The sequence below is a fragment of the Brugia malayi genome (assembly GCF_000002995.4).
Source record: "Brugia malayi strain FR3 genome assembly, contig: Bm_v4_Chr3_scaffold_001, whole genome shotgun sequence".
NCBI classification, from domain to species: domain Eukaryota; kingdom Metazoa; phylum Nematoda; class Chromadorea; order Rhabditida; family Onchocercidae; genus Brugia; species Brugia malayi.
In genome coordinates, this window is record NW_025062477.1 from 7,403,138 (window position 1) to 7,423,060 (window position 19,923).

The window sequence follows — 19,923 nt, forward strand, 5'->3', positions numbered from 1 at the left end:
TAATAACTGATTTATTATATGCAAGCAAACTGAATATCAATTTCATTGAGTACTGAGGAGAAATTTTCCTAGCATGTGTGTGGTATAGTAACAGATTGCAACTTGTAGCTTCCTTTATTTTGAAAACTTTTTTATTGATATCCTGTTTAGTACAATCTCTTATAAGATAATATTTGCAAAGTAATAAAATTTTGCCTTAATGAAATAAACTTAAAGGAAAAATGAAAGATACTAACAAAAAAAAAAAATTATGACAATAGTAAGTTTTGAATCATTAGATGGTTGTTATGAGGTCATTTATCAATCAATGAGAAGAGTGGATTGCTTCAGATTTATCTTTTTTAAAGTGGTGAGAACAAGGAAAACATCTCAGGTAATTAATTTCAAATTTTATGTAACAAAAGAGAAAAGTGGAAAGGATATTCTGGTATACATTATATGAACAAAGCTGCAAAGCGATAATATTAATTTATCACAGATCAATGAGAAATGGAAATTAACGCTTCTATGGGACACTAATAAAAAATATGTGATTCTCTTTTTGAGGTAATACTTTTTAGTTTGTATTATCACCTAACTTCGAATAAAATTAGATAAACTCTAGGTTTTTTCCCATTTTGGCTGAAATCTTCATTCTTAATAATATAGGAGGAATTTGGAAGAAAAGATTGCGACATGGAACTTCAGTAAAATTGTGAGAAAAATGATATTCATTAACAGAAACTGCTCACCTCCACTAAATTTAACAAGCATTTGTTGATGTTCTTCAACCAGCAGTTTTGTCGGCCGAGGAATTGACAAATGAAACAAACATATCATCTAGTGTTGTTTGTGATAGCGAATAATCATCAATTTGTATAGTTTCTTGCATCTATAACGATTTTTACTTACAACGAATTATGAATCACTTCACGATATCATGACATTGATTTTAGACTGTTAAACTTTCGATGGATTTAGAAGATCAAAATTATAACCTAAATCCAGTTCGGGATGAGAAATTCCACCCTAATGCATATAGTTTTGAGCACATTTGTGCTGCCCACAGTTTACAATTCATTCAGTAGATTAAATTTAGTTTCGATTTTTCGACGATGTCAAAATCAGATCAGAAAAAACTCTTTTAGTGACGTTCTTCAGGATTTAATAATTTTGGTTAGTCTATAGAAAACTGACTAATTTAAAAATTTTCTGGAATTTAATATGAGAACTAACCTTACATATCACATCATATGCATCTGCAATTGTACATGATACATTTGGAATTTGGTAAAACATAGTTAAGAAATGTACAGCTTCCAACTGGAAATAGTATTTATTAGAAAGTTTAAGATAATTGCAGCTGGCAATTGGAAGTAGAGCAGAGGTGAATAAGAGAAATAATTTATTGGAATCTAGGATTTTAATGCCTAAAAATTTGTTGAGATTTTGATACACAGTAATTTAAAGACTTACTCGTGCGACAGGTAAAAGAATTTCCATAAAACTTTGAACTTTACTTATGCTTTCATTAGTTGATAATCTGATTGTTAATGTATATCCTTCACCAAATCTGAAAAAACCTGTCTTAAAGTCGTTCATGTTTTAGTGTTTCAATTCATGACTGTCAAATTTTAATGCATTGAATCAGTTATTCTTCACTAATGCTGCATAATCCCTAAAGTAATTGAATTCGGTCACAGAAGCTGCTTAAATAATGATTCTTAAGAGAGAATAAGGCAGTAAACTAAAGACTAACAAGTTAATATAGCAAAAGAAAATTTAATTTCAACACTTTCAACATTTCTCAGACAATACAGAAGTTGCCCCAAGCCCGTCCTGTCATTATTAGTGATAGACAGGAAAATGAGGACCTATGTTTTAGATGTTGAATTGATCCAACACATCGAAGTTGTCCGTGATTCATTATTGCTATTCGACTACAAAGTACTTCACACTCTTCCATGCTATGTGACGTTATTACCATCGCACGCTTATTTTTCCGTAGCGCTAGCAAAATATTCCACATAAAACGCTGCGCTAATGGATCCATTCCAGCACTCGGTTCGTCCTTCAAAAATTTGAAAATGAAAATTAAAGTTGGAAATACAGTGAAAAACTAGTTGTGTAACTCAGTAAGCCGGTAAACGCATGACTGATCAATTTAAACTGAGTAAATAATTTATTGCATTTGTTCATTTATAATTCAATACCGTTAAGAAGGATGAAAAAATTATTGGAACTATGTTTTAGTTAATTCAGTCAAATTGATTTCATTTATTTTCATTTAAGAATAAAGTTACAAGCAGTAATAATGGCGGATCGGCGACCAAAGCAATAGCAAGCGATAATTTACGCTTATTGCCACCCGAATAATTCGAAGCGATCTCATCAGCATAAGGATTCAGTTGTAGCTTACTCAGTGCCCAATTCACCACCTAAAATTACTGGTAGTTGACAGATTTTAAAATTACAAAAAAAACTAATATACCATTCGACATCTTTCTCGCAAAATTAATCTTGATTTGTGTTCTCGCCAAATTAATCTTGAGTTACGTGAACAGGAATCACTATGCTATATTAACAACGGCAAATACATAACATCTAAAAGCTTTTAATAAGCCAAGAAGAAATCACTATTACTCACTAAATTTAAATATAAGCGCTGCTATCTTCATCGATAGTTTATAATATTGCAAATGAATAAAGATTTAGATGTTTCAAGTTCACCATAAGATCAAAGACAGGTGATGTTCAAATCATCAGTGATGTGTATGACAAGATAGCTCACCATATCTACATCCTCTTTTTTAACACCACGAAGAAGCGAATAATAACGAAGGTGTTCTCGTGCTGTTAATTTTGGATTTAATGCATCAAACTGTGGACAGTAGCCACAACTGGTCAAACTGCTTGAGTTTTTGCATTGAATACTAAAAAATTCGCCGAATTGAATTCATTTATAAGGAAGACTATGACTCGAACTCTGTTCCTCTTAGGTCATGATGATGCTCAAATGTTATAGAGAAGGTTTAAAAGTTTATAAAAATAAGTAGGAGAAAGAAAACAGTTGAATTTTCATTATCTAAGCTTTTAATTAGGAAAAATTTCTCATAAAAAATGAAAAACCTTTTATTGTTAATAAGTATGTTACCAGTACCAACTGATACTTGTCCGGTTAATATACGAAACAATGATGTCTTGCCGGCTCCATTTACACCTAATAATCCAAAACATTCCCCATTTTTGACTGCGAATGAAACATTACGCACTGCTAATGTTTGTCCATCATAGGACTTAAATAAATATCATTGTTCGAGTCACTGATTTGTATTTGCTAGAAACTTTTGAATTATAAAAAGTAATCATAACTGATTAAAGTAAAAGTGGACACACCTTCGACACGTCACTGACAATCAGTCTATGGTCTTCGTTTGGTTCTGAACTTAATGCATCCACTCGTGCGTGTTCCACTTTGACATCTTCATCTAGTTCAGACTCTTCCGTATTAGCGATTAGCTGCGTTGTTCGCATAAATTCGCGATATCTGCAGACATTTCAATAACAGCAATGAATTTATCAATGCCTTTGCAGCTAGATTCAAATTTTTAAAGACTGCCGATTTTGATCTGATTGCTGACGTTGTCACAAGCTGCTAACATTATTTTTCTCATTCATTTTATCTATGAACTTAGAAGATGATGATGTTTACATTAAGAGCAAAATCATTGTGGCATCTTGTCTGTTCTTTTTTAAAAGAAATTTCGAATAATTCAACAAAACTTAACTTATGAACATTGCTGACCAGTTTGTTGAATTATTCAAATTTTGACATTCTTTGTAATGATTATACCATTAAAAAACTTTGTCAAAGACTAGTTAAAGTAATGTTCATCCGTCACCACTGTATCTACAAAAAGCATCCTGCAGCCTCAGGAAATACCTACTTCATCCATGAGTTTAAACAATAACGATATTCGATTAAGAGCAACATCAGCAAACATAAACAAAATTCTATGATAAGTGCTATCAAATGCTTCCCCATCAAATGCCATTCAAGCGGATTGGGTAACGGTAGATGATTAATTTGATCCTTTCGATTTATATCCTCTGAAATTCAAAAACTTCATTAGCAATCAGCTTTGATAGTCACAATTCTGAACATATTGACAAAAACACTGGATTATTGCGCAGAAAATGATACTGAAGCATACTGAGATATAGTTCACTTTGCATTCGTAACACACCAACAAAACTCAATCGGTAAGCAGCCATTCCAAGATTGTAATGAGGAAGTGCTATAAATAATACACTACAAATTTGATAAGCGATTACTAACGCTTCATCCTAAAAAAGTTAAATTTAGAAAAGAAATTAAGAAAACATCCCGAGTATCCTTCAAAATTATAGGATGAGTACTATTTTTTAAAATACTTTTCAGAATTTAATAATATTTACCGAAAATTTATTAAAAATGTTATTAAAATTTAAGTTGGAACTAGATTTAAAATTCTTAAATTCGAAAAAAAGTAAGCGAAAGAATTTAAGCTATCATATTTTAACCTTTAACATTTGATTCTCTAAGAAAATGACTATCATAATGCAATTCGCTCCGATGAAGAAGAATACAATACCAACAACAATGTACGCCAATGATGGTAAGCTGAATAGCGTTTGACACAAATAAGTAAGAGAAATTAATGATAACCTAGAATAAATGAAGTCATTAATTAAAATTCTCAAAATTTCATGAATCTGTTTATTTTTTCTTCTTGAAACCTTGATAAGAAAAAAAAAAAAGAATTTACCCGGCACAAAACAACAGGATGAAAAGTGAAACAGTATAGAAAGGACTGATAACAAAATGATCAACAGCCATAATATTATATGAAACGATGACAATAACGGCAACTATTAAATATATTATCTAAAATAAAATATATTAATCACAAGAAGTCCTGTTACTTTAATTTGAATTCAAAGATAGAATAATTTTGAAAACAGAAACTTACAGTATGAAAGATAAAATTAGCAAGCCAATAGATAAGAGGTGTAAGACCTGATATCATTTGCAAATGTTTACTAAGTGATATACGTTCTTCAACAAGTGGCAAACAGAAGCATGCAGTAAAAAGCGAAATAGCCAGTAGCAAGAGAATTATACGGAAAGATATTATTCTAACTCTGAAATATAAATGCATCATTTGTGTCATATTAATTCGCTGTTATCAGCTGATAATTCTGGTTACTGATCATATTTTGGCTTCTCAAATATATACATAATACATATGTTTGAAAATTCTAAATATTCATTTGGAAATAAATTTCAGAAATCAGTAGAGCCTAATTAGCTGATTGAGAATTATAAAAAGCCATAATATAACAATAAATGATCTTACATATAACTTTATTTGCTTCCAATAATTTGAAATACAACTTACAGTGGAATATTATTGATGTATGATGATAAACTATAATTCATTGGATGTGAATAAGTGAGAATTCCAATATTTGCAGGATCTGACGAACTCTGCGAGCGTAAAATTGCGTTATGATAAGCATTGGTGAAAATAGGTAACGAATGCCATAATTTGTTATTGAACCATATCTTAAAATACTTTCAACGTAATTATTAATTTTATAATCAACCCAATTTAACAATATCTTTTTGGGAGATCACTTAATATTTTTTATCATATCAGTGTTCATTATTGTGCATATGCCGACTCAAATTCTCACAGCTTTAGCACTTGTCATCAATTAACCCAAGCATATTCCCCTACGACATCTGAATTAGCATCTTTCTTATCACCAACATAGTTCATTTATAACTAGTAATCTCCTCTTTGCCTCAATAGTTTGCCCAATTTTACCAAACATTATTTATCCGAACCAGTAATAAAGCAAGTTCGATCAGTTATAGCTGTTTAACTTCAATTTAAATGAATGATCTGTTCCTGCCTGATACGATCAATCTATGCATTTCAGTACTTCCCATTTATTTTTTCAATTCTTTTTTAAATAAACCGCAAAAGGTCGTCTTTTTTTCATTTAAATATTCTTTATATTGCTCGCTTGCATTCCGTTATTGAATCCAATATTGATGTCCAGTGAGATTCTATAATCTTTGTCTATTTTGTCATTTCTTGTATCAATCTATTTATAGCAAATCTTCCTTACCTCAATTCCTCTTCCTTTTCTATCCTTTCTTAACAGTAACCATTTTTTTAAAAATTTTTTTTCGGTTTAACATCTATTTCTTACTATCTCCATTATCTACTTTTTATCCAACTAAAGTTTCTTTTCATCTTCTCTTAGACTGCAACTCTCTTTCTATTAGTAATAAATATACTACCGTCATGCTTTCTCAATTATTCCTTCTTATCATTGTTTATGGGAGGCATCACCAGTTGGTTAATTTTTATTCATTTGTGTTTCTTTCGAAATTCTCTAGTCGAAATGACATTCTCTAACTTCTGTCCTTCGTTTTTCAACAGAAAACTGTGAGTACTCGATAATTCCAGATATATTCAGTACTTTCCTGATTATTCGTTTATCAGGTAATTCTTTTCAGAGTTCCATTATTTTTACTTTTAAAGAATGCTGATAAACATAATAATAATTGCCTAAAGTAAACACACTCCACGCGGCATTTGTTAATCAGACTGGATGGAATGATTCGAATGTAACTCAGGCATTGAAAGCAAAATTGATTTTTTCCTGCTCCGGATGCGACCAGAAAATATAACAGAGATAGTGATGTGATTATTATTATCAATGTTGCTATCAGTACTGTTGTAATGATAAAGAACTCATCATCTAATGATGTCTCAAATTTGGAGTGTATTCTAACGAAACTAACGTCCTTTTTTTCATTTTTTTTTGACTATTGAAAGGCGAATGCCTATCTCAGAACTACCTGTAAAATATTTTAACTAAAAATCAATTACCTTACTGTTTTCCTCCGTGTCAAAATTTGCCATTGAAACAACAACAAGATCCTTAAAAGTTCTATTCCGAGGCTTGAATGGGTTCTCAACAAAGCTTACATTGGCTATAGCATGCTGCCAATCAATTTTCCATACTTTTGCTGCTTTCTCCATAAAACTCACTAAAATAAACTTAAAGAAAAGACATAAAACAAATAGAATTTCTAAATTGATGAAAAAGCTTCCAAAAAAAAAGAAATTTCAAAGTTAATTTAACTAAAAATTCACGAATTCAGCTTAAGTCACTGTACAATATAGCAATTTCATTGTAATCTTTTTTAAATAATTCCAAGAACAAATCTGAGAAATCAAAAACTAAACACTTACATAAATTATGCCAACCAATTTGCGCATACGATTTTTCTGTATCATTCAAGGCGACTGTGCTGAACTGTGCAAACTGCCAACCGCCAATCCTTGAGAATATGAAAATTAAATGCAAAAGTTTTTTTTTGGAAATTTGAATTGGAAAGAAGTATTTTTATATTTATGCCAGAATAACACGAGCCTAGTGAATGAACTGAAATCAACAATCCAGTATTAAGTACTATTTAGCAATTTGTTTTTTTTTTTAATACTTATAATTAAGAAATTATTTATACGCTTACCAATTATTATTACAGAGAATGCCATATTATGGATTGAAATTTTCATTAAAAATAAATATTCTTTCCATTATCAAATACAAAACTAATGTCTGACATTTTTCAAACATTCAAAAGAGCGACAACTAACATAAAAGAATTTTTAACAGCCAAATCAGAAGTGAGTAGTCGGAACTGCGAAATATTTCGATAAGTAACATCATAAATAATATTGGCAGTTGGAAGTGTTACATTATTCAATTTATAATTAAAATCATTTGGCGTTGTACAATTCCAACCCGATAAATCACAACCGCATCTTGAAAAATGGTAAAAATCTTTCGAGCCTATGCCATAATTGTTAAATTCAAAATTTCATTAAAGCCTATTTGAAATCTAATTAGGATAAGAAATTAACTGCTTGTTTATAATACTTAAACAGAAGTAATAATTAATGAGTAACAGTAATTAACGAATTGTGTTATTTCTTCTTTCCGATTAATTCGTTTTCACTTTTTGGTCCCACTTCAGATGAAATACTTTTTTTTCAAATCCATTAGTTAATATAATCGATGAACATCTCAACAATTTAAAAGATTTAAATCCATTTAATTTAAATAAAACCACAAATTTCACAAAATCATTCAACTGAAATAAATTATTGAAATTTACTAATTCAGAAAAAACGCACTTTTGCGGGACGTTAAAAGGAACTAATTTTGATGGCAAAGTAAGGTTTGTCAAGAAAGTAGCATTGATGTAGCACGGATAGATTGTTCCATCCAAAGTTGGACTGAAATTCAACGAAGAAAAAAAAAAGAAATTTTATTTGAAATTTTGGATTTGGGAAAAATACAAACAAAAAAGTTTTAAAATTGGAATTGCTGATGACAATATTACTTACCTGACAGGATTATGATTGATGCATCGAACACCAATCCCCGGAAATGACGTCATAGCTTTTAAATACTTCTCACCTTTCGTAGCCTTATTTTGATTTTCGAGGCTGCAATACCAATTTATCTATTGGTTATTTTGCAAAACTATCCAAAATATTAGTAGTAATAGTCGGTTATTGATATAATAGCAACACAACTTTAAAATTCCACAAAAATATTTTAAAATAATTAGATTTTAAAGGATTAGTCCAGTTTATAGGACAAGAAATCATTTAACTCAACGAATTGTTATTTCACATGATGATCGAACCTGAAGTAACCTAACGTCCAGTTTCCATAAATTCCACTGATTAATTCCAAGGGAGGTGCCGTTTCCGGTTTATAGCTTGAATAATGTTTGCTAAGAAATTTGCTGTACACTTCAACTCCAAACACCAAAATGATTGGTATTAGAAACTGAAAATATTCGAAATCAATTTTGAAATTACAGGTACTATTGCAAGCAGAATAGTTGCAATAATAAAAATAAGTACGTGACAACATCCTTACCATTATTAACAAAGTCAATATTGCTCGGACACCTGCGCTTTTACTTCAATTTATTCATCAAGAATATTCCTCTAAGCCCAACTTTTTTCTGGAACACTTTTGTCTACGTCTGCTATGACAACAGGATCTACATCTGCTATGGCAAAGGATATCATTTGAATCGTTTAAAATATTCTAACTCAAACCTCGACAAATATAATCATAATATTTCGCCTGGATTCATTCAAACGTTTGTTAATAACGGTTCTAAAATGTTGTTTCCGTAAAGAAGCCTTATTGTGCACATATTCCACGGATGGATGTTTATGATCTGTAGTGAAAGTAACAATTTTAGTACAAGTGTAGGTTAACTATTACATTTACCTAAAGTTTGGATTTTCATTTAACTTGATTAGAAATGCATCTACATCTTTATTACTTTAAATAATTATTTCACTAAATTCAATCCTAGTTGATAAAATTATGTAACGAATGCTGAGATGTATTCCAAACTTTATACATTTCAACTTTACTTATTAAGTAAAAAATGATTGGTAGTAAAAAGTTATAGTCACAGGTACCTGTTACTGATAATGTGTGTGATTCACTTGTAGAATTATCCAAGGCATTTTCGTTGACAGAGTATAGAAGACTGTGCAGACTCCTGGAAAGGTAAGAACAGCAACATTTATCATAATCCTTTTTCAAGGCTTGTTCTTCTGCTGGCGCTAATTGCAAGAAAATCTGGAACATTCCGGATAAATGGATTATTTAATGAAAGATGATAACTTGAAATTAATTATAAGAAAGAACGAATAAACCGACACATACTTGAGAAATTTTCAAATCCTTAATTTCTTTCTGATACTAAAATTTCCGGAAGTAAATAAGTTTATTTGGAAAGTGATTTCAAGCCAAAATATCCAATCTTTTCACTTAATAACGATGAAAAGTCAAACAATTTACCTGCTGAAGTGTTGGAGATGTAATACTATAATTTGTAATGTTGAGTTCATGTTTTGCTTTCTCAATTTTTTCAAATAACCTATAATTAATTTAGACTTGTAAATATGGAATTAATTTTAAATAGCAGTGAAAAATTATATACTATTTGATAAAACAAGAGACAGAAAGAACAACAAAGCGAAAAACAAAAATCAACGGGAAATAAAAATTCGATTTTGTTCAAAAAAAAAATTCATTTATGTGTTTTATTTATGTGTTTATTTATGTGTTTTTTTTTTTTTTTTTGATAGCAGTGAAAAATTATATTCTTTTTCTTATGAAAAGAAAACGAATTCTCTTTTTTCTGTCTCAAACTAGAGCAAATAATTCAAGAAAAAATAAGTTTTTCAATTAGGAAAAAAGCCAACTGCTTTAATTGATTCGCAGTTAAATCGATAGGTAAGCGATACAATGCTTCATTTTCATATTGTTCCACAAGTACACATTGTCCATCAGTTTGTTTCAGCAAAAAATTTTCCAAAGAACTTTCACATACTTCTGCAGTATTCTGAAATTTCGAAAAATAAGAAGTGAAAGAGCAAAATTCAATTACATATATATGAAACTTGAAGAAGTTTAATATTTCCTTCAATTACTTATTATTAACAAATGCGTGATGAAACTTGTATTTTAAATTCTAGAAATAAAAGAAAATAAATACCGATGCTTTTAAAATATTCAAATATAGTCCATTTCCAAATTTCTTTTTGAGAAACAACGGTGAGCCTGCAACCTGAAGTTGCCCTTCTGATATTATAGCAATACGATCAGCCAATAAATCTGCTTCATCCATACGATGTGTTGATAAGATTATCGTACGATCTAGAAAAGGTCACTTACTCTTTCCGAATTTTAAGATCTCGCATAGCAAATCATTCCACAAATAGGGAAACTCATAAAAATAAGTTGATAACCACCGCCCAATTTCTTAGCTGTTTAGTTCGTTAGATACCTATCGTTTTTACTACTAAATTTTAAGTGAAACTAAGCCTTTTTTATTTCTGATCAATATATCCCAAATAGAACGTCGTGCATGGGCATCCACATCCGCTGTTGGTTCATCGAGAATTATCAACTTTGAACCACCAATTAAAGCAATACCAATACATAACTTACGTTTCATACCACCTACAATTTATTACGCAAAAAATTAAAGTAAAATGTTGTTTCAATGCATTGATTGTATTATAAAGAATTTATTACAAAAACTTACTTACCTGAAAGATGGCTACAAAGTTTGTTTTTTGAGGAAGTGAAACCAAGATCCTCCACTGTTCTATCGACCTCACCATTAAGTCGATCGCTTGGAATGCCTTTTAAAGCACCATAAAATTTCAATTGTTCGATAACGGTCAACCTAACACAACAAGCATGTGATAAAGATTAAAATACGTACAGTGCAACAAGTTTACAACTGTTTGTAATACCTTAAAAGATATAATTAAACATAGAAATTTGAACGAAACTTACTTATCAAAGAGAATATTATACTGTGGACATATACCAATGAAACGACGTATGGTACGCATATGCTTCTGAATATTTAAACCGTAAACAAACATGGTACCTGATGTTGGCTGTGATAAACCAGTTAAAATTGAACTGAAAATTACTAAATAAAACTAATTATTTTAAATCAAGAAATCTTTTATATTTTTGAATTTGACATCACTTCTCTGCTATGTGATTAATTTTTGAAAGCATGAAGAATCATAAACATACATAATTGTTGTTTTACCCGCACCATTATGTCCAAGTAAAGCAGTTATTTGTGATTCGTAGAATCGCATATTTAAGCCGTCTAACTGAAACTAATTTGTGACATTCTTCAAAAGACACATTTATTCTAATAATTATGAATCTAGCAGTTATTGTATTTATTAGGGTTATCTTTGTATGCTTTCAATCTGAATTGATTCATCAAAGAATCTTTGTCTGTTGATCAAACTGCTAAACTAAAAAAAGACACTTGCTGCACTAAAATTAAAGTCGTAATTTACCGCTTTTGTTCTATTCCCATAAACTTTGACAAGATTACAAATGTCAATCGTAAGTTTCAAATCAATCGGTCCCTGTTCATAATTATCTGCAATATTGCAATTATGAAGATATGATAATTTTAAAATGATAACAATAAAGAAAGCAATGGTGATACTACAACAGCAACTGCTAAATTCCGAAATGAAGATATAAAACTATTTGCATTCTCACAGTATCATACCTGATGCTTCAAAGGGAGTTATAGAATCAGGATCTGACACAGACCGCATTACGTACTCATCACCGAACCAGTATCGTGTGGTAAGGAAAAAATAAAATGGTTGTGGAACACCATAAGTACCTACAATTAAGATTTTTACTATTATAATTTTGAGAGAATAGCAATAATTGGGATTATAATTTAGAGAAATAGTTAAATAATTGTCATAGGTATTCTCGTTGAAATTCAAACAGTACCGAATTTACCTGGGAAAACAGTATTGATATACCAAGCCAAAAAAATATAAATAAATGTATCCACTGCAAATGCTATTAGCACGGTCAATAAAGTAATGCGTAATCCTGTTAATTAAATTTTTAACTTTTGAAGTGCTGTCTAAAAATTAAAAAAAAATAATATCAATGACAAACTATTAACGTTAGTACTTTCTTTAGGAGTTATTTATGAATCTGAATTGCGTAAGGCAAATAAAAGCAACGATACGTTGTTTGCGGTGCAAAATAAACAACAAGTTGATTCAGAAAGAAGAATGTAGAAAAAACTCTGATCGCTCATATCTCAAGTTAGATTAGCATTTTAGAATAAGCTTTCTTTGGTATCCAGATGAATTTTAAACGTAATTAGTTTCGAGCAAGAATATTAAATGTTCGTCAAAACTAATTTACGAATCGGTTTCTAATTTGAAGTGATAATTTTATTCGTTACAAAAGCAGTGAAAAATTCATTATTCTTTATTCATTAGTTCGATAAATCTCTTACTGACCGGAAACATGAATGGAAAGAAGTGATGACCAATCAGTGATATAATTATTATCCGCTAAATAGATCATTTCAAAACCATATGCTACTGCTGTTTGAGGAAAAAGTAACTGAAAAAAATTACATCAAAATGAAATTATAAAAATTTCAAACAATAAAAAAAGCATTATGTCATTTTATTTTACCAAAATACAGGAAAACACCTTATCCAAATAATACTTACCGTAATTATCACAAATGTTAAAGATTGTGTCCGGAAAGATATTTGGTATGGAAAGAATAAAAGAAAAAATAATCCGGCAGTACTAGCTGATGCTATGTTTGTTTGAGAAAATAATGTCGAAATGAAGATACATTGTGCTATACAAGCTATTGAGAAGGATGAGAAATAAATAATCAGAACTAAGAAATCCGTTACAGGCAAAAGCCCTCCATACTGAAACTAAAATTTATTGAACACACTTTACCAAACAAAAATTATTTGGTAAAAGTCTTGGCCAATTTATATTGTTGAGTCATTAAAAGTTTTCTTTTTCCTATTCTGACAAATCTTAACTTAAATACTGTAATCGTAATACCTGATATAATAAAGTACTTGTCATCCAGTAGCACAATATGAGTGACAAAAAGAAAATAAACCTTAAGTAAAATAGAAATGAATAGAAGTGAAATAAAAGTGAGGATGAAAGAGTGCAAACTCCAAGAAATCCAGTGGATCGAATCACTAAGTCCCATAATTCTCATCATTTCCTTCAATCCCATCTCTTTCTCATAAACAATATTTTTAACTAGCAATGCTGATGGTATCATCCACGATAGAATAACAAACAATCCCAGAAAATTCAATATAAAGAACCTGAAAAAAAGACTTTCATTTCAATACATTTAATTACTATTTATTTCCATTTTTTGCATTTCTGTTATTCTCTTCCCATGTGTCGTCCCTTTTTTTTTTTTTTTTGAATATTTTAAACTGTTTGTCTCATTTAATTCTCACTGTATTACGAAGTACTTATAATGATTTATCAAAAAAGTTTTAAAATTGTCTGAAATATCAAGTCGATACACTAATATGATTAAAGGCATACTTATCAATCTCGACACATTTATACGGCTCCTGCTGCGCAAACAAACCCGTCGAGTACTTGCGATCGGTAGAATTTTCGATAAGAATTTTATTTGTAGCTTCTTGAAGAAAACTGAATCCAGATGTTAGATATTTTAAATCAATCAAATAATTATCACGTGATATCTGATGACCAAGTGAATCCATTAATTGTCTTGTTGCTGAAAAAACAGTTAAAAAAGCCAACAATTTTTTATATTTAAATAAAAATTCAAACACCATTATCAAACTTACAATCAATATAATCGGGTGGATGACGAATTTTGTACGTTATTATGAGTGGAAATTTTGTAGACTTTTCATTAATATGAAGGAAAACAATTCCAGACATATATTGCTTGTAATCCATTAAACATAAAGCACGATCGATCATTTCCTCTTCATCAGAAACAACAACAAAACGATCGAATGAAAAGCACTAGAAAAGCATTAGTAACATTTAAACAGCTATTCAGTTCACTTCAACGTTTCAAATTTCATCTTTCATTTAGAGAATTTTACCATTAAATTTTAATTATTTAAATGATACCTGTAAAATTTCTTCCAACTTCAGCGTTATAAATCTAATCCGCATAAGCAAGGATGATGGATGAGATGAAACATTGAACATATCTGATAATGTTGATGATAGAGACGATACCAGATCACTACTTAAAATGCCCGACTTCTCCAGCAGTTTTAATAATTTTATAATATTCTAAAGTATATTAGGTCGAAAAAAATTAAAATTATTCAAGAGGAAGACATCAGTAATTTTAAAATATATTTAATTGATTCGTTTTGAACAATAGTTTCATATTGTTTATAAATTTTGTTGCAAAAGAAGACTACCTGAGAGGCTGGGCGTAATTTGCTTTCGAATAAAACATCCTGTAAAGGTGGCGCCAGTCGATTAAAATCAATGATTGAGCTTTGCAGTAAACTGGCCCACCGAAGTGGTTCCGATATCTGAAATATATAGTTCATCGTTCTGAATTCACCAACTCGATAATTCGCCTTCAACTGAAGTACCATATCGGTGAAAGTAACTACCCCGCGGTTTGTGAGTAATAGAATTTCGGTATATGGTAATAGAATTTCAGTGTACGCAATGGAACATTGGTGTTAGATGCTTCACATGGACAGAAAGACGTAATAATATGAATGAATCTATTAATAATTTGTCAAGGATAATTCTGAAATAACTGTACAGTTAACACCTTGATATTCAGATAATTGTGGCAGAATGATGAATAAATAATGCATTCTGAAGTGCTGCAAATCCATCACAACATCACCTTTTCGGCAAATGCCTTAACAACAGGAGAAGCTGGAGCCAGAAGAATGTAACCATTGATCAGTGGCATTAGTTGTGACAAAGCCGCACCTTCCAGGAATGAACAGTTCCCGTCTGGAATGCACCTTTTTCATTATCAAAAGTAAAGCAATATAATAATGAGCAGAACATGCCGACTGTCCATTAATAGTGCTTTGAGTATGACCAAAACATCTGAATAATGGGAGCACCTGAATGAATCGGAATGGAACCACAAAATCGTTTCTTATCATGTTGTTCACTATGTCGAGGTGTTACGTGACGCAAAAAATTGTATATTTTGTCTTTGTCAGCGTTGTATACAGCTGTTGCTGCTGCATCAGGAACGAATTTTCTCTCATCCGAACTTGGACCGTAAGCTGAATAAATTTTTAAATTTGTTTAATACATTCAAAGTCGAATCAATTAACTTGAATTAAAAAATAAATTGTTTTACATAAAAAGTGCTTTTAACTTATTTCTAGTTTAAGGATGGTAACCAAGAAGAAGTTATCCCATTTTAACAGATTAAATAGTAAAAGGTATCAAAAGAATAATTAAAAGCAAACGGCACAAAGAGAAGTAACTAACCAATTAAACAATGCTGGCCAGTTATACACTTTTGTCATATAATAACTTTCTTTAGTTTAACAAATTTTAAAGTTTTAATAACAATATTTAAAGAAAATATTGAGGGACGAAAAAATGTGTTTCTTAATATGTGAAATATTCTCAAGAAGCTTCTTTTTAAATGATTTTAATCACTTAAATATTTTCAATGATTCGCGATCCATAAAACTGAAATATCAGGTCATTCCAAAGATTTAAAAATCATTCAATAATGGAATGAAAACTTACGATTATTTCCACAGTGTAAAGCACTTATTATTGAAGTGTAATTACTGAAATCAATGAATGATAAGACTGAAATGAACTTTCGGATTATTCGATCATTCCAAATATTACGCAATGCATTGAACATATTCAGCAGTTCTTCATATTCCATGCTAGTATTATTTGCCAATGCAAATTTAAGGTACTGAAAATGTTTAATGAAGTTCATGTATAGTTTTCTTACACATCTTATAATATTGCTTGTTAAAATTATGAAAATTATCAAAAGTCTAATTCTTTTTGAGAATTCAACGAAATTCTCATATTTCTCTCTTGAAATCTCATGAGTTTTTTTTTGAGTGCTTTCACAATCAACGTTTTCAGTAAATCTCAAAAATTCGCTCTTGTATTCATTTAAGATTTTAAAATCAAAAAAAAATTTTCTTTCAGAAATAAATAGCACTTATAAACATACATTGTGCAAAGCTTTTAATATCATTGCATTTTTGTTAGCATTAAATTGCGTAACATTTTGCAATGCTTTACTTCCAAGTTGTTCGCATAATAAATCGGAGTGAAATATATCAGTCGCATAGGGTGAACTTATTGTACGACGCATCAATTTGCATAACATATTGACTTTCCTCAAAGTAGAACTTCTACTGCTTGCCAGGAATGAAATCTAAATTATTTATTAAAAGTGTATTTCAAATAATTTCATGTAAATGACATTACAACAATAACTCCAATAGCATCAAACTTGCAATGAAACAGATTTTGCAAGGTTTCATCTAAAATAATTCGATTAAAAACAAAACCTCTTTGATAGCTTTCAAAGCATGAAGTGGTATAATTTGACTATGACTTAAACTGACAAACAGTTCATCACTGATATTTAAAGCTGATTTGAAGAATTCGATACTTTCGTCGATGGAATTGAAAAATGAAACTAAGGGAATGGGTTTCTGGAAGACATTTGGTGGGAGATGAGCGAGTGTATTAATGAGTGAGATGATCGAATCTGATAGGTTAGCCCATCTGATTGGTTCTGTACCTATTGCAACACACATTTCTGCTATACTTCTAGCAATCGTAGCAATGCTGCAATGATATGTTTATATTTCATGCTAATTTTTACTAAAAGCAACGTGCATATATTTTGATTCCAAATTCAGTTTGAAATTCTGTTTGTAATTGGCATTGTTCGCACTTACAGTGTTTGTCTGCGTCTTTCAATATTAATTTTGGCGGTATCATCACCTGTTGTTGGGCTTTTAAAGCAGGGATTTGTGAAGGAACACAAGTAACTCTGAAGAAAAGGCATTATTCCGGCGGACGGAAAAGCCTTGGCATCATAATGACCTGAAATTGTCACTTTACAGGTGAGAGATGTGAAGGATTTACATTACTAATGTAAGGGATGGTATAGAGCAATTTTAATAAGAAATGACTAACGACAGGTATTTCAAATTTAGTTCCAAATAAGGTGTTTTGGCTAGGAATTACTGTTTGCGCTAAATTAATATTGGCGTTTACATTTCTAATTAAATTAGCTGAGTAAAAAAGAATCAGATTTTGATATATGTGCAAAATATTTAATTATCCAAGTGATTTGCCCGAAAATACAATAACTTACATGTTGAATATGTTTCCGTGAAATTCCTCGCTCTCACTAATGCAAGAATACCAAATAGAAGAATTGGGAGTAATAATTCAAGAGCCAACCAGGTCTAAATTTTCAGTTCCAAAAACCCCTTTTTTAGATTTTTCCCATTTTGTGATTTAGTTTGGAAATTAAGTTTCAAAGACTCAAAACTTTTGATATTTTGAAAACAGAGAGATTTTATAAATGCACTTTTTATTCACCATTCACAAAACAGAAGAACAAAGTCTCCAGAGTTTCGAAGAGATACTTTAAAAAATTTAGTATTATTGTTCCTTTAAAGGACACTTTCAAGTTTTATTTTTATAATATTAGAAACAAGTTGATTGAGTTCTGTATGAAACTTTGATTATTTCTTTGGTCCTTTAATTTAATTACTGGAAAGGTGGAATTGCAAACTTTTTGTCTCTTTTTGATTTGTATACTTTTCCACATCAACAACATTAATTGTTTCCACACTGGCAGCATTTCATAAAAATCTGAAAAAGTTAAAATTTGAATAACTATCAGCATTGTATTATAAAATAAATCTTTATGAAAAGTATTAAAACCATTTGTTTTTGTACAATTAGTAACTAAAAAGTTTTGAAATAAAAATCCTTTAAAATATGTAAGAAATATTCTTTTTTTACAAGCATTATTTGACTATATTTGTTCTGTTTACTTTCATTGATCACTTTTTCTTCCCATGCATTTCTGTGGCATTTTACAATGACAGATGGACTTGCATAGTTACAGTATACGCATGACACGCATACCTCAATTTAAGAGTATTCAATAAATAATTCATGCATTCATTCTATTATTTCTTGTAAAAAACATGAATGAGTTATAAAAAAATTTTGTTGTAACTTTTTTTGGCTCTTTGATTTGAAACAAAAAAATTTTTCAAAAATGAAATTTACGTAGTGACTAATTAGACATAACAGAAATAAAAAAACTGGGAAAATAAGACATCCTCTGGATGAATTCATCGCATGTATATTCACGAAGTGACAAACAGTGATGACTAAGTAAGTGAATATGGAAAAAGTCCTCTTCCTTTTCAGAAATATAACATTCCTGGACAGAAAGACTAGACGAAATAGTGATGTGAATCTTGCTTTAACCTCAGCTATAACTGAGATCAAAATATGAGAAAGGTTAGTTTTAATTCAAAATTCAATCAGTTCGCATATATATATATATATATATATATAATTTAAAAAAAAAAAAAAAAAAACTATATAAAATTTCTTATTATAGATAATATATTATATAGTTTAAAAAAAATTTTTTTTATTAAATTAAAAAAAAAAAAATTTGTTATAAAAAAATTTTAGTCAAATTGGGAAGACTAACTTCTGTTTGATTTAAATTTAAATATAACGGTGTAACTATTCCATAGTGAACAGCATAGAAAACTTTAAATAATAAAAAACAAAGAAAAGACAAAGGGATAGACAAAGCGACAAAGTTAAATTAGAACAGAATTTGTAAATGAAAACAAATGTGACGCGGAAACTTGCTCAGTTACTAAATTAAAAAATTAGTGATAAGAAGGTATCCATTTGAAAAACGTACGACATGGAGAAACAGTCGACGATGAAAATTCTTCGTGTATGACTTTAAAATGAAAAAAATTCGTCAAAAAATTTTTGAGATTAATTTATTCACGGAAATAACAATAGATGGAAGGAAGTATGACAGCCATAGTCAAAAAATTTAATTGATATGCAAATTGCAGAATGCATCACAGTGCCTAGTGAGATAATTTGTCCGGAATATGGCTGTTTTTATTAAATAAAACTATGAGTGCTTGAAATGACACAAAGACCAATAGAAATTATCGATAAAAAGCTAAAAAATTTCCAATAATGGCAAACAAATGGAACGTAGAAATTTCTGCAAAAATTTCAGTCGCAAAAAAAAGGAACATTTTTTTAATTCTAAAAGAAGAAATAAAAATATACTTTTGTTTCCGTTCATTAATCTTTTTAGTTTTTAATTTGCTCCAGGGTAAGCAACAACATAAATGGTGGGGAGAGAATAGGCTGGCCTCT

At 30.0% G+C, this 19,923-nt stretch overlaps 1 protein-coding gene across 1 annotated transcript; it reads right to left on the reverse strand.

Moving 5' to 3' along the window:
* Positions 1–766: 766 nt before the first annotated feature.
* Bma-abt-2 (Uncharacterized protein) lies at positions 767–18,349 on the reverse strand (the record flags this gene model as incomplete). Its single annotated transcript, XM_043080291.1, has 47 exons — positions 767–871; positions 1,216–1,302; positions 1,456–1,552; positions 1,854–2,050; positions 2,283–2,417; positions 2,771–2,912; positions 3,109–3,275; positions 3,376–3,526; positions 3,927–4,089; positions 4,194–4,326; positions 4,543–4,687; positions 4,788–4,906; positions 4,992–5,163; positions 5,421–5,587; positions 6,930–7,090; positions 7,296–7,384; positions 7,704–7,871; positions 8,244–8,345; positions 8,457–8,558; positions 8,762–8,907; positions 9,186–9,310; positions 9,561–9,723; positions 9,946–10,024; positions 10,353–10,492; positions 10,646–10,806; positions 10,975–11,112; positions 11,202–11,341; positions 11,455–11,586; positions 11,707–11,789; positions 11,985–12,070; positions 12,206–12,325; positions 12,451–12,546; positions 12,969–13,074; positions 13,188–13,400; positions 13,604–13,820; positions 14,053–14,251; positions 14,325–14,508; positions 14,620–14,787; positions 14,922–15,038; positions 15,368–15,480; positions 15,597–15,764; positions 16,243–16,423; positions 16,694–16,900; positions 17,037–17,319; positions 17,433–17,580; positions 17,855–17,948; positions 18,281–18,349. The coding sequence occupies 47 exons, from the start codon at positions 18,347–18,349 to the stop codon at positions 767–769; spliced, it is 6,678 nt and encodes a 2,225-aa protein (XP_042936225.1).
* Positions 18,350–19,923: the final 1,574 nt, after the last annotated feature.